The sequence below is a fragment of the Prunus avium genome, chromosome 6 (genome assembly GCF_965620075.1).
Source record: "Prunus avium chromosome 6, drPruAviu1.hap1.1, whole genome shotgun sequence".
Taxonomy (NCBI): Eukaryota; Viridiplantae; Streptophyta; class Magnoliopsida; order Rosales; family Rosaceae; genus Prunus; species Prunus avium.
The window spans coordinates 22,248,923-22,264,821 of NC_142289.1; the positions used below are offsets into that span (position 1 = coordinate 22,248,923).

General features: G+C 37.5%; 1 protein-coding gene across 1 annotated transcript; it reads right to left on the reverse strand.

The window, feature by feature from the left end:
• Positions 1 to 9,221: 9,221 nt before the first annotated feature.
• LOC110773028 (G-type lectin S-receptor-like serine/threonine-protein kinase LECRK3) lies at positions 9,222 to 12,024 on the reverse strand. The gene has a single exon (XM_021977517.2). The coding sequence runs from the start codon at positions 11,731 to 11,733 to the stop codon at positions 9,409 to 9,411; it is 2,325 nt and encodes a 774-aa protein (XP_021833209.2). The 5' UTR covers positions 11,734 to 12,024; the 3' UTR covers positions 9,222 to 9,408.
• Positions 12,025 to 15,899: the final 3,875 nt, after the last annotated feature.

Consider the following 15,899-nt stretch of genomic DNA (forward strand, 5'->3'; position numbering starts at 1 on the left):
GATTCTATCAAAAGAAACATGAATTCATCAAACAGGAATGCACACATGGTGCGAAGTCTATAGGAATTTAAACCTAATGCTCTTATACCAAGTTAACAAGACCCGACCCAAATTCCACTTTAGAATCCGAGCCAAACCCTATATGTGTCCGACACCTGGCGGGTGCCAGGCATAAATGAACAAATTGCCCGTCTAACCAAAAATCTCAATTTTCTTCAGGTTTGACTTCTGCCAAAAATTCTGCAGAGTCTCCCTTGTAATTTGTTCATATCCCAAAATTTCCACCTGTCAACTCAAGCATATATACAAAACCCAACTGCCAACATGCTTTCAATTTACATCCAAACAATTCAACTAAACTAAACGGCTTCAGGCCATACAAAAAGTCCTAGGGCAATTCTTCAGAGCAATACTAATTCAAGATTTACAAAGAAAAGTATATTTACAAAAGAAATCGTACATAGCAGAATGGATGGATGAAATGCAGTGACAGCCCTGTGGTGGTTGCTCTGGTACACGACTACTGCCTGGGGGGACAAAACATTCAAAGACGTGAGTGGACAAAAAAAAAGTTTTCTGAAAATAGAATATGAACATACTAACCCCTCCGTAAAAACAGTTAGGAATCTCAATTATACTCTTTTATATACTCGTTCAAGAATTTCCAAGACATGCATTTATATATACATACTAGTAGTCATGCATTCAATTAAAACATCAAGATGTTTTCGGAAACATTACAAAAGAATAAATCCTTTCCACCTAGGTGTACCTGTCAGTTATCCGTCAATTCTCTTATTTCCGTTTATTCCCACATATTACCATCAATTCCTCGTGTCACCGTTCGTGACACGTCCTCGTAGGTCTCAGTAACACAAAGTCGACCCGAGCCGCAACCTCGCTGGATTCAGGAGACATTTAGTCGACCTAATCCACATTCCTCACTCCACATGGTCCTGATATCCCTAAGACTCGTGGGGCAAAGTCAAACGCGTTGATATATCCAAAGGCAACATATATCCGAAGGCGACATGGGTACCTATGGTGGTTTTAAAATATTTACTAGAAAATTATAAAAATATTCCTCATTCCATCCTTAAATCCTGTTGCCAATATCCTTTAATCCTATTATCACTTCCTTTCCTACTTTCCAAGTCATATATTAGTTTAAACATAAATAAAAATTTAATAGAAACATTTGAATTCAAATAATCATGCTTGGAAAGCAATAGGCATGAACACTTATTCAAGATCAAATAATGTAATTTTTAATTTCATAAAATCATTTATAAAACAAAAGTCCACTCACTGAGCGTCCGAGCTCGCTGGACCTTTTGAGGGTCACTCTTGCAGGTTAGCTGGCACCCAAGTACCTATTTAAGCCATCATAAATATTTAATTAATGAAATTGCTCAACATAAATATTTAATCCAAAACCTTGACTCCCGGCTCCTAAAAGTATGTGCACCTAGTATAGGACCATTCCTAAGCCCACATAAACATTTCGGACAGCTAGAACGGTCTAGAAAGACCCAAGACTCGATAAGCGATAAATTCCCATATTGGTCAACCTGGGACCCCGTGGGGTCCACGACCTCCAATTATCGATCTAAGAGTTCCTATAGGTTCTACATATTTTACTAACCATGTCTTGCAAGTTTGGTCCGAATCGGACGGTCAGATTGATCACGATCGCACGATCTGACGAATACGGTTATTTAACCCTAGGGTTCGCGATTTCGGAGTATCCGGGACTTCGATTCACGATCCTTCGAATCCTACACGATCCTAAAAATACGGGTTACAACATATGTGCATTTAAGTTCGATCCAATGGTCCGAACATATCGAACCCTGAAATCACACAAATAGGCGAAATCCTTTCGAGGCTCAAACGATATCCAAATTGGAATCCGAACACACCTACATGCTCGTGACAACTAGAAGATCACATCTGGGCACAATGCCCCTTTGCTATAGTGCCCACGCGCCACCACACGCGCCGGCAGCGTGTGGGTATCCTAAGCGATAGCGGCTGCCAGAAAAACCTCAAAATTGAGGGCCAAGATTCCTACCCTAGGTTCATAACATCGATTGGAGCCACTTTTGTTCTTGGACCTACCCCAAAAAATGGCCGGAAGTGTCCGGAATTTCAATTTGAAAATCGGCCAAAATTAAATTCGAGATTTGATCTACCTAGACTAAAAATTGTTCCAATCCTACCCAACCATCAGCTAGAGCATGAAAAATAGGTGAGAAACCATACCTCACACGTCAAGATTGGTGGTCGGAGGAGGGAGAACGACGCCAGCGAAATTTCTGTCAAACCGATCGATTTTTTCGCGGTTTGTGGGGGGACAGGTGGCAACGTGACGGCAGAGCTGGGTCGATCCGATCTTGGGCGGTTTTGTGTCAGGCGATGAGGTGAGGTGGTGGCTATGGATGAAAAAGGGTGGCTGCAAATTTTCTAAAGAGGGGGATGGGGGGGAGGGGGGGGGGGGCTGGTTCACGCGATAAGGGAGAGAGAGAGTGTTTTTAAAAAATTCTGTCATTTTTTTTTTCTGGGTTATTACACAACCCGTAGAGGGTGCTTGAGTCTCTTCACACATGCTGAAATCCTGCATCACACGTATGGGTAACATTCATATCGAACCAAGGGAGGTATATATAGTGGTGCAATCCAAAATTCAATATTTCAAAACTTTAGCGCATTAATATATATATATATATATATATATATACCAATCCCTTTCTATTGAGGGATCCGTAAATAGTTTTATTTGAGGGACACCTTTTAGGGTACCCTACAAAAAATTTCCAACAATCGAAACCATCTATTTTTTAAGTCTTTATTCATAGATCATCCTTGCAAAAAATTAGACATATCGGAAACCATTTAGACATCTAATGGTGTCTTACAAAATCAATGCACACGGTACTTCAAGAAAGTACTAAATTTCAATAATTTCATTGAGTGGTCAAATGATATCGGATTCAAGTGATTTTTTGTAGAGATGATCTTTGAATGAATATCTACAAAATAGATGGTTTGGATTAATGAAATACAATGTATGGTGGGCCTTACAAGCAGGGGCGGACACACGTTGGACGACCCCTTGGAAGGCTAGAAAGATGGCAAGGGACTCCATGAACGCCCCCTTGGATAGCTGCTGGACGACCCCTTGTATGCACACCAAGTGCTCGACGAAAGTCCCAGGCCATTGCTTCCTCTGCTGCGCGTTGCGCGTCTCTTTTTTTTTTTTTTTTTAAACAAGCCTTGCCAAATGACGTCGTTTGGTCCAAGGCTTAGTCAATAATTTTTTTTTAAATTGACCTGGCCTCAAAACGACGTCGTTTTGGCCCAGGTTTAAAATAAAAAAATAAAAAAAAGAACAACATCACTTACCCACCCGAGCTCGACTCTGCATAGCACCTCTCCAAACCCTTCAGTCCCAATTTCACAGCTCTTCCAACCCTCTCAAACCTTAACCTCCCAACCCTTTCTAGCATTATTTTCATTGTAGAAAATTTTTGGAACTTTTACACTAAGCCCCCTTGGCCACATAATCCTAGATCTGCCACCACTTACAAGGGTGTCCCTCAAATAATATATATATATATATATATATCAATTCCAAAAATCCAATTTCCAATAATCATATCCGAAATCCATAATAGAACCATATTAAATAAAAACACCAAAACTCATAATCCCAACCGATTTCCGTATTACCCAAACATAGTATTTGTATGCTTAATAAATATGACCAACTCCGAAAATTCACAAGGCATTGAAAATAAAATCCGATAACCATATAACACCAAACTACCAAACCCAATATCCATGTACTTATAAATAATAATCATAATAATAATAAGTCCCGAAGATCACATGCCACATTGTAAAGCCATGGTCAAGACATATATAAAATCCTATAATCCAAAGAAACCGAAATAAACCCATTTTCCAATCAAATCATAATTACGCAGCAAATTTCATATTTGAAAAATAATGCTTAATGAAAATAATGTCCACTCTCTACAAGTCCAGTGCTACTCAACCCTGAGAGGATTCCTCCTGTGGAGTACGTGGAGATTGGGTACCTATTTGAGAGAATACAAGGATTTAATTGATAAAGATATCCAACAACGAACTTTAACTTAACACCTCAGTTCACAAGATTCAAAAAGTGTGCACGACCCTAAAGAAGTTCCTAGGGCCATTCTAGTACTTTTCAAAGGATGAGAGGGCCTCGAAAGACGTGTGATCAACAGAGCAGTCAAACTTTACATAATGGTCAATCGGGCCCTAAAGGCCCAAGACCTCCGATTCTGGATTCACAAGTTCCTACACGATTCTAGAGGTACGATGAATAACATAATTAAACTTGGAAATGATCTAACGGTCTGAACCTATTGAACCCGGATATCGCATAATAGGTTCATACCGTTAATCCGAGCATACTGTCGTGCTCGAGGATGTGAAACATTTTAGAACTCAATGTGCTGCCACAAATTGGCCAACGCACAGTCACCTGCCACGAGCAGCCGTGGGTGGCTTGAAAACATTCCAGGGACGGCACAACTTCCACACCGCTTGACAATACCTATTCCAAAATGTTCAAACTAACAAGGTGAGCAACTTCCATACTTGTGTCGACCTCTAATTTAGCTAGGAAATGGCCAGTATCCATGGTTTTTCGTCAAAACACCCTAACTTTCCTCTATCGTCGATTTGAACAATCCGCCATGGAATTAGGTCGGGTCTTGGAGGGGTATATAGAGGAGAGCCCAGAGTTTATTTTGGGACCCACATCTTAGTCGGTGGTGGCCGAAAAAGCTCTGCAAATATGGAAGACGCAGGGGCCGATTTGGGACTTCAGTTTTCTTCAAAAATCAGGGCTATACTTGAAGAATCAAAGGTGGAAATAGGTATAGACATGAAGAGGAGGAAGAGTCGATTCTTTTGTGCGTCATGGCGCTACTGGCCGTGGTTGGAGGGAGGAGAAATCGCTAGCCATAGTGGGCGGGCTGTGTGCAACGTGAGAGAGAAGAGAGAGAAAGTCAGGGAGAGAGAAGACATGCGAGGAAGAGGGAGTGCTTGGGTATTTCCAGGGTTTTCAAAAATTTCAATAATTCCCTATACGTCCTTTTTCGTTTTCAGATATTTTCTCCTTCGTTACAACTCATAATTGAGTGTGTCGCCATCTACGCACTCACATCGACAAGCTCAATGGTGCCACTCAATTTTCCAAATTCCTTTTCAAACAAAAAGTGACTAAAGTGCCCTTACTGTCAAGGGTAAGAATATAATTTCACAATTAAATAATTAAATAAAGGTACTTAATTGGGTCAAGGTGTTACATGTAAGAAAGAACACAAACCCTGTGAGCATGGCAGAAAGGTCCACTCAATTTAAATCCTAAGAGTAGGTTGATAGACGATTCAGTATGAATCATTACAATAGGGGTAGGAAAAGTAGTAGGTGAAGTAGAACCAGAAGCAGGTGAAGAAATAAAGTAGAGTTCCTCCTAATTCAGTCTCTTCATTCCCCCTCTCCCTCTGAAGAGAATGGGTCGTCAGAGCCAATAAATAGGCAATATCTTCATACGTCAAGGTAATGGGGATACGTCAATAAACATATCCTTTGCAAAGAGAACTCAAGCACAGGTCACAAGAGAACCTGGCTCTGATACCAAGTCAAACAAAGTAGGGCAAATATTCAATTATGCCCATATGTGTATTCTTCTCCAATATAGAGGTATTTATAAAGAAGTACAAAGATGTGTTAACCCTAAATAACATAGAAAATATAACTAAATTACAATAGGAAATAAATCTCAATTATTATAAGACTAGACAAATAGGTAAGTAACCAAAATCCTAACATACACTACTACAAAAATTGAAATAGAGGACAGGGAAACACCGTCGTCTTTTTCTTTTTCAACCGTCATTAAATCGACCGCCATCTTTTTCAATGTCAAACTACGACGGTAATTAACCGTCGTCTATTACAGGTACAGATGACGGTTTTTAAAAGAACCGTCGTCTATAAGATGTAAAGACGACAGTTTTTCTGAAAGAACTGTCGTCTATTAATGTAAAGACGACAGTTTTTATGAAAGAACCATCGTCTATTAATTGTAAAGACGACAGTTATTTCTAAAAAACCGTCGTCTATTATTTGTAAAGACGTCATTTATTAAAGAACCATCGGCTATTAATTGTAAAGACAACAGTTCTTCGTAAAAAAACGTCGTCTATTATATGTAAAGATGTCATTTATTATATCCACAGACGTCAGGTTTGTTTAAAAAACGTCATCTATTAAATGTAAAGACGACGGTTTCATGAAATATTGTAGTCTATTAACTCTAGAACGACGGTTATTAACTATAAAACTGACGTAATTCTACATTTTAGGTTTTTTTTTTCTTGTTTCCAATGGTATCAGAAATATATACTCAAATATGGTATTACCCACGCCATACATATATATACTCAAAAATTGTTTCTTTCATAAATAGAATATCAAGAGTACCATAAAACAAAATAAAATCTAAAAAATGAAAGTACTCTAGGGCCGCTAGCTGCAAGCTGCAAGCCTGATTACAATAATACACCAAAATTCCTATACCTAGTTATCCTTCAAGTCAAGTTCTCCATATGTATACACAGCTATACATTCATCATCACCAATTTCCCTCTGCATTTCTTCAACTTTTACCACTAGGAGTAGCTTCGTTAGAATCACTTCCATGGCCTAGGAAACTGCTTAACAAGCCAAAATAATGTAATAGTGAGATATACAATCAAGATAACATTACCAATAATGAAAGGATTATTAATATAGGGCTACATAATATAATTACTTAACTTGAAACAATGAGAATCATAGATCAATAGAATAATGCCAACCTAGAGTAAGAGTACTATATTCTCTATTGGATGCTGACTAACTCCAAAAGTTGAGATATAAGTACACAGATTTGGAATATTTCAAGTATCTTGTGACAGAAAATTCATACCATGGTTGTTGGAGGAAGCCTGTATAAGATGATGGTGCTTTTGCTTCCATAGCACCCAAAGTATCACCATGACAAGATCATTTAAGAGCCAAGACCTGAAATAAACAACTCCTATGTCAACAGAATTGAAGAAACTCTGACCATAACTTCCAAAGAAACCAATCTGCACGCTACAATTCCAGAATTAGGCAAAACCACAATAGATACAATTGGCCCCTCAGTTGCTGTTAATTATGTCTACAGAAGTCAACAAAATTTAGGACAGAAATTTGAATCATTTCAAATGAATAAAGAAACTGACAGTTCTTTAGTCAATTTATCAAATCAAACAGTTAGTTCTGCAGTCCAACAAGTATAACGAAATCTGCAGGTGGAGGATGAATTTTGGGAACAATGTTACAGAGCTTCTGGATTTGGTTCGAAGCAACAAGCATCTGCACAGCTCCATTACCATGTCCATAGGATCTCCTTCTAATAGTTTTGGTGCCCTGCAGTTGCATGATAAAAGAGTTTTTCCGCAGTTTAACCTTCCCAAGGCCTCACAGCTAGGAAACCGTATCTGCCTGCATTTGAGATTTCAGCAGAGTTTGGGGAGTTGCATCACAAACCACGTACCCCAAAAATCGATAATAGACTCTAGTTCAAATCTACAACAGAGTGTGCTTCAACGATGAGCACAATTATGAACCCATAATGAAGTCCAAAAGAATTCTTTGTTCCATACCTAACAACTTATACAGTGAAGTCATAATCACACTCAATACACCAAACTACCACAGAAGGCTGATTCCAGAATATACGCTTGCAAACAAATTACACTCAATACACATCAAGATATGAAATAAAACCCAAACTGAACAACCATCAAAGAATGATTCTTTAAAAGGAATGTATTGTCATATAGATGATTTCGTAATCTAATAATGAAGAGGAGAAATTAGAAATGCAATGCCAGCATGTGTCTCTGTACTCAATAAAATATAATTGATCATCACTATTTCCAAACACATAAAACATCCAAAGAAGTGGACAATTCTTTTCAAATCAAGAAACTCATCTAATTGCATAATCTTAAAACCAGGGCCACTTTCCAGGCCCTGCAACTCCACAAGAAGACACTAAAGGTACAAACAAAAAACATATGAACCAGAATTTCTGAACAAAATAAAAGCAAAAAGGTTAAAAAAATGCAACCACTGAAGATTAAATCAAGTCAGATCCAACCACAAAAACATACATCAATAAGCACCGAAATTAAAGAACAAACAAATCGTAACCTTATATGTCAGACAAACAAATAAACAAAATAAAAATAAAAATTGAAATCAAATGAGAAGAATCCTAAGCTAACCCTAGAAAAGTAGGTTCGTACCTTTCTAGTCTACGAGGAAAAAGATCTAATCTAAAGCTCGTAAAATGGAAGATGGGAATCCATTTGGGGCTTAAAAATGGTCGAGATGAGGAAGGGTAACTGCCATGGGAAGCGAGCGGGAGATGGCGAACACGGCCAGCTCGGTGGACTGAACGGAGCGATGGAGATAGCAATCTCGGCGAACTCGGTGTCCTAAACGGCGTGACGGAGATGGCGATCTCGGCTAGTTCGGTGGACGACGAGAGGGAGATGTGCTTCATCGATGTGAGAGAGAGGGTTTTCTGAAAGGTTCATGAGAGAATTTGAGATAGTACAGTGTTTTGAGTGAGCGAGGGTTTTCTGAAAAGTACGCGCTCGCGAACTTAAAAGGGAATTTTTGTTTAGCAAACTCCTAAAAACACGACGGTCTTGATAAGGTATCATCGTAATTTTAAAAATCAACCCAACACATCAGTGTATTAGGTACCTTACCACGACGTTTTTATAACATTCGTCGTCTTTTAAAACACCACGACAGTTTTTATATAAAGGGTCATCTATTGGGTGTCATAGTTTAACAAAATTATAGTAGTGATAATAAGAAACCAAAATCCTAACTAAATAAGCACTCACCACACTTCTCACTTCGAAGAGTTCTTTCCCATATACACGTTCAGGTGCTATTGCACCAATGCTCCTGACAAACTGAATAAAAAACACCAAATAATTCACATGCACATCGAGACACAAGCACTCAAAAACAGAAAGCTTAAAATAAAGCCAAAAGGTGCACTCGTCATGGGAATCGCAGAAAATTTAAAATGAAGCCAAATTCCCTCATATCCAAAACAACCAACCTCTCTTCAAAAACGGATGAAAGAAATAAAGATTACAAGAGGAAGCCAAACTATAATAATATCATACATGATAGAGTTGTGGTACATAGAAAAGGAAAACAACAAGCATATCAGCATCAGATAGGAATTTGGAACCAAAGCCACTTCACTCTCGAGACACAGGCATTCATTTAAATGGCACTGAAAAAAGAACTTGGATTGGGAGGGGTTGGGATGTCCACGGTCCCTTCCAGCATCAGCAGAACTTTCTTCATAGAGGGACGGAGCGTTGGCTCATCCTGGATGCACCAAAGTCCCACTTTAATCATCCTTTCAAATTGCCTTCTCTCTATCTCTTCATCACCCGCTAATTTGCCAAGTTCACCATTCTCAAAACAATGGGAGGCCAATTCATCCAAAATAGCCTCCTCCTCAGGAAGACTCCAATCCACGTTCCTTCGACAACATATGATCTCCAACAGCACAATTCCAAAGCTGTAAACATCTGCTTTAACCGTTATCGGCATTTTCCTATGCCACTCCGGTGCAACATACCCCTTGGTTCCTCTGATTCCGGTAGTGGTTCTAGTTTGGTCTGCCTTAAGCAGCTTTGCCAATCCAAAGTCGGAGATTTTCGGGCACATGAACTCATCTAGTAGTATATTTTGAGGCTTTATGTCACAATGGATGATCTGTGTATCACACTCTTCATGGAGATAAAGAAACCCCCGCGCTATGTTACGAGCAATGCCCATTCTTTCTTCCCAAAATGGTTGCCTTTCACGGGTGAAGAGCACATCTGCAAGTGAGCCGTTGCTCATGTACTCATACACCAAAAGCTTTTTAGGTCCGTCAAGGCAATACCCAAGTAAACGGACTAGATTCTTGTGATGGGTTCTCCCAATAACTCTGATCTCAGTCTGAAATTCTGTTTCCCCTTCGGCTGCAACTTTCTCTAGTCTTTTGACAGCAACTGGCTTTTGGCTACCCAAAATCAGCCCTTTATAAACTGTTGACGAGGCTCCTTTACCAAGCTCTTCCTCGAAATTATTAGTCATCTTTTCTAGCTCTTCATAAGCATATCGTCGCGGAGCCACACTCTCATTCAATTCAAGGTCACCATTCACAGCACTCATTCTTTTATATGCCCATACATTTTGTTTCCACAACACAATCACGGAAATCACCGACAAAATGGATCCAAAAGCAGTAAATGAAAGACCAATAATCAGGATGTCAGTTCTACCTTTTTTCTTGCTTCCTGGTTGAACAATTCTAGGATCTGTATCTGGTTTTGTAGGTACACCTACCTTGATGAGAGCTATGTTTGAACTTCCCATGTCTCTTCTACCATATCTCAAAGGAAGCCTCTGCTTTCTGCAGTTTGTACCGTCAAAAAACGCAGCTTCACAGTTACCATCCTCCAGACAGCCTTGTATGCAATCGTCTTTGTCGGATAATCTCAAACTCATATACGAAACATCTTCCCATGTTGTGCTTTCCAGCTCTTCCATGGTGTAAGTGAAATTCTCATTCCTGTTTGTATCCGCAACAAAATTCCTCTCGCACCCAGATGTCTGATTTCCCTGGTTGACAGATTCGAATCCCGGAAGACATCTACAGTCAGGCTGTAGATCAATTGAGACACAATAGCTATTCAATCCGCATAGGCCTTTAGGAACACACTTATCCTTGGAAGACACCCACTCAATTGACCAAGTTGCATTCTTTTTCAAATCATGTGAATACAAACGAAATATCCCATCTGCATCAATTCTCATAAGATAAAGTTTTCCTTCATCAGTAGGAAGACCTCCATCTGTTATATTCCGAATATTCGAACCAGTGCTGTTGAGCAAATAGAGATGGCCATCAGCACCAAAATTAAGTGTCACATTCTCTCCCTTGCCATCAGTGAAAGATGTATAAAAAGAATAAGTACTGGTGTCTGGAGTATCTACAGGGTATTGAACAAGGTTTCCATCATTTTGCATTTTGAGACGGAAAATCCCCGTTGAGTGATCAGCTTCTGATTTCGCAGAGAAAAGTTCGTCTCCTGATAAAAGCCGTTGACTGGGCAAAAGGGTGTCGGTTGGATGATCAAAGCTCTGCCATACTATTTCCCGACCAGAATTGTACAACACGAAATTACCCGAATCAAGCATGGAAGCATAAGAAGCAGAGCCAGAAGATTTTGCCAGGTAATTTTCACCTTCTGCTGTTGTCAAGGCAAGGCCGTCACTTTTGAAGAGTAAGGTGGCATTGTTGGATACTGGTGGATCATCTCGATTCGCAGTCCACACTACTATCTTTTCGGGAATTCCAGCAAGAAATATCCCAACAGCATAGCCATTGCCTTGCCTGTAAAATCCAAAGGCATATAGACCAGAACGTGATTGCCATGTGGAGTTGGTGGTTGGTGTTAAAGAAGAGCCTCGACTTATATTCGACTGCATCTGTTGTGCTTCAACAGCAACAAATGCCAAGGCAAGAAGAAGGCATGCCATGCAAGCCATCGAAAAATGATCTCAGTGTAACTTGTCTTCCTCTTCCAATGTTTTTTTTTCCTTCTGCAGCACTCCAGAAAATTGGTTGCAGTGCAGTATGAAGTTCTAATTCTGAATTTCTGTTTAATTTAAGGTGGATGGTGTAAATGAATTCGTACATGTTTCTTCTCTCTCTGTGGTGTACTGGTTTTCAAGTCAAGTCTTTGGATGGTGTGTAATTCCTATTTGTTGTCCATTGAGCATATGGTGCCGTTACTTACAAGTCGTCACTGATTTCCTGATTTGGTGCCGTTACTTACAATAAAATGAGCCCACTGATTTATTAGATGAAAAACAACAGTTCCCTTGATGGAAAAATCGTAACTTTATGATTTTTATTTTTTTGCCAATATTTTAAAGACATGGACCAAGTGGTCACAAACTAAAACCCCTAATGAGGTGCCAACGGGTCTATCTCAGCAGAAAAAGGTTTTGATTTATAGACCAGAGGTCTCAGGTTTAAAAGCTCACAACATTATAGTTGTGTGTGTAAGAGAAATCCCTCTTTCCTAAAATTTAGATTATCGCTTGTACTAAAGAAAAAAAGAAAAAAAAAACCCTAGTGAGGTAGTAAGAAATCCATCAAAGGAGTAGTTCACCACCCATTTGTAATTTGTAATTTACTTTACCATACTTGGGGGCATGAAAATAAACCCTAAGAAGATTCAAAGGAGAGATACAATAAGGGCACCTTCTACAGTGCACCAAGTGCACCCATGCACCATTTGTCCTTTATGATGCTCCCAGATTTTTAAAAAAATTGGTTACCGGTTATACAAGTTATCAAGTTTCCACTTTTTGAAAATGTAATTGCATAAGGGTCATGCAATTATGCCCTTCCTGTTTGGCAATTGGCATATGATTGGATAGTAATTTACAGTAGTTTGGATATGAGAGTACCATAACATTGTAAGAGGATCCTAAAACTTATAAGTTACAAGATTTGGGCAGCTGTTTACAAGTTTTTGAACTATGATTACAACATTAGGGTTCACCTAATTCATAGTATTATAAACATCCCAGTTTACAAGTATAAGGACCCAATTTACCATCCGAATGTTCCTATTTACCCTAATATTGTACTACATGTCTTTATCTTTGTAAATTACGATGTTACAAGATTAAGGATGGGTTTATAATGTTCTGGAATATAACTATCCATAAAAGAGTAATACAAGACCTTAGTATTGTAAACATCCGAGTTTACAAGTATAAGGACCCAATTTACCATCCGAATGTTCCCATTTACCCTAATATTGTACTACATGTCTTTATCTTTGTAAATTACTATATTACAAGATTAAGGATGCATTTTACAATCAAATGGAACATAACTGTCCAAAACCGAGTAAAACAAGACCTTAATATAGTAAAAGTTTGTGTTTACACATATAAGGACTCAATTTACTTTCCTAATGTCCCTAATTACCTTAATATTGTACTAAACGTCCTTCTCTTTGTAAATTACGATATTACAAGATTAAGGATGGGTTTTACAATGTTCTGGAACATAACTATCCATAAAAGAGTAATACAAGACCTTAGTATTGTAAACATCCGAGTTTACAAGTATAAGGACCCAATTTACCATCCGAATGTTCTCATTTACCCTAATATTGTACTACATGTCTTTATCTTTGTAAATTACTATATTACAAGATTAAGGATGCATTTTACAATCAAATGGAACATAACTGTCCAAAACCGAGTAAAACCAGACCTTAATATAGTAAAAGTTTGTGTTTACACATATAAGGACTCAATTTACTTTCCTAATGTCCCTAGTTACCTTAATATTGTACTAAACGTCCTTCTCTTTGTAAATTACGATATTACAAGATTAAGGATGGGTTTTACAATGTTCTGGAACATAACTATCCATAAAAGAGTAATACAAGACCTTAGTATTGTAAACATCCGAGTTTACAAGTATAAGGACCCAATTTACCATCCGAATGTTCCCATTTACCCTAATATTGTACTACATGTCTTTATTTTTGTAAATTTCGATATTACAAGATTAAGGATGCATTTTACAATCACATGGAACATAACTGTCCAAAACCGAGTAAAACAAGACCTTAATATAGTAAACGTTTGTGTTTACACGTATAAGGACCCAATTTACTTTTAGATATTTATAAAAATACCCAATCCTAGACATGTATTTATAAAAATACCCAAGCACTATTTAAACATAGAAACATACCCAAAATGGGTTTTGGGTATGTGTGTAATGATGGGTTTTGGGTATGTTTATAAATGGGTTTTGAGTGTGTGTAATGATGAGTTTTGGGTATGTTTATAAAGTGTTTTGGGTGTTGGGTATTTTTATAATTTCAACCCCCATTTTGGGTATTTTAGTGAAACTCCCATTTACTTTCTCAATGTCCCTAGTTACCTTAATATTGTAATACATGTCCATCTCTTTGTAAATTACGAAATTACCATAATAAGGATGGGTTTTACAATCTCCTGGAACATAACTATCCTAAATAGAGTAATACGAGACCTTAATATTGTAAACATTCATGTTTACAATACTAAGGACCCAATTTACCTTTCGAATGTTCCCCTTGACCCTAATGTTGTACTACATGTCTTTATATTTGTAAAGTACGATTTTACAAGATTAATGATGCATTTTACAATCATATGGAACATACCTGTCCAAAACGAAGTAAAACAAGACCTTATTATAGTAAACGTTTGTGTTTACACGTATAAGGACCCAATTTACTTTCTCAATGTCCCTAGTTACCTTAATATTGTAATACATGTCCATCTCTTTGTAAATTACGAAATTACCATAATAAGGATGGGTTTTACCATCTCTTGGAACATAACTATCCTAAATAGAGTAATACGAGACCTTAATATTGTAAACATTCATGTTTACAATACTAAGGACCCAATTTACCTTCCGAATGTTCCCCTTGACCCTAATGTTGTACTACATGTCTTTATATTTGTAAAGTACGATATTACAAGATTAATGATGCATTTTACAATCATATGGAACATACCTGTCCAAAACGGAGTAAAACAAGACCTTAATATAGTAAACGTTTGTGTTTACACGTATAAGGACCCAATTTACTTTCTCAATGTCCCTAGTTACCTTAATATTGTAATACATGTCCATCTCTTTGTAAATTACAAAATTACCATAATAAGGATGGGTTTTACAATCTCCTGGAACATAACTATCCTAAATAGAGTAATACGAGACCTTAATATTGTAAACATCCATGTTTACAATACTAAGGACCCAATTTACCTTCCGAATGTTCCCATTTACCCTAATATTGTACTACATGTCTTTATCTTTGTAAATGACGATATTACAAGATTAAGGACGCATTTTACAATCATATGGAACATAACTGTCCAAAACCGAGTAAAACAAGACCTTAATATAGTAAACGTTTGTGTTTACACGTATAAGGACTCAATTTACTGTCCTAATGTCCCTAGTTACCTTAATATTGTACTAGATGTCTTTATCCTTGTAAATTACAATATTACAAGATTACGGATGGGTTTTACAATTCTATGGAATAATTTACAACGAATTGTTTGTCAATTGCATTATTCGTTTGCAATTTCCAACTAACTGTTTGTCAATTGCATTATTCCTTTGCATTTTCGATCTAACTGTTTGTCAATTACATTATTACCTTTTCATCTTAGGTGAGGCAATCTATCAGTGCCCTTTCCATCTTATGGTCACTTCCTTTGGAATTAACTAATTGAACCCATTGAGATAGAACAATACACCAAAATGAATATATATATATATATATATATATATATATATATATATATATATATATATATATTCCTCATGCATCCCCATAATGTTGTAAATCACCATTTTACAAGGTTATGGATCCTAAAGCCTAAAGCCACTTGGAAAAGCCATCACACCAACTTGCAATCTCGTATAAATTTCCTTATTTTGCTACAACATATCCATATTCAAAACAATAAAACTTGGGTATCTTTATATAAATCCGAATAGTTTTAACCAAAAAAAAAAGTTTTAAGAAGAAAAAGCGCTTAACTTTATTTATGTCTATCCATTATAGCTTGTAATTGCGCAATTGGAATGTAAATGAGACTGCTTTGTTTGT

Excerpts from the sequence above, each read along its gene's own strand:
- LOC110773028 (XM_021977517.2), bottom strand. The coding sequence starts at position 11,733 with ATGGCTTGCATGGCATGCCTTCTTCTTGCCTTGGCATTTGTTGCTGTT.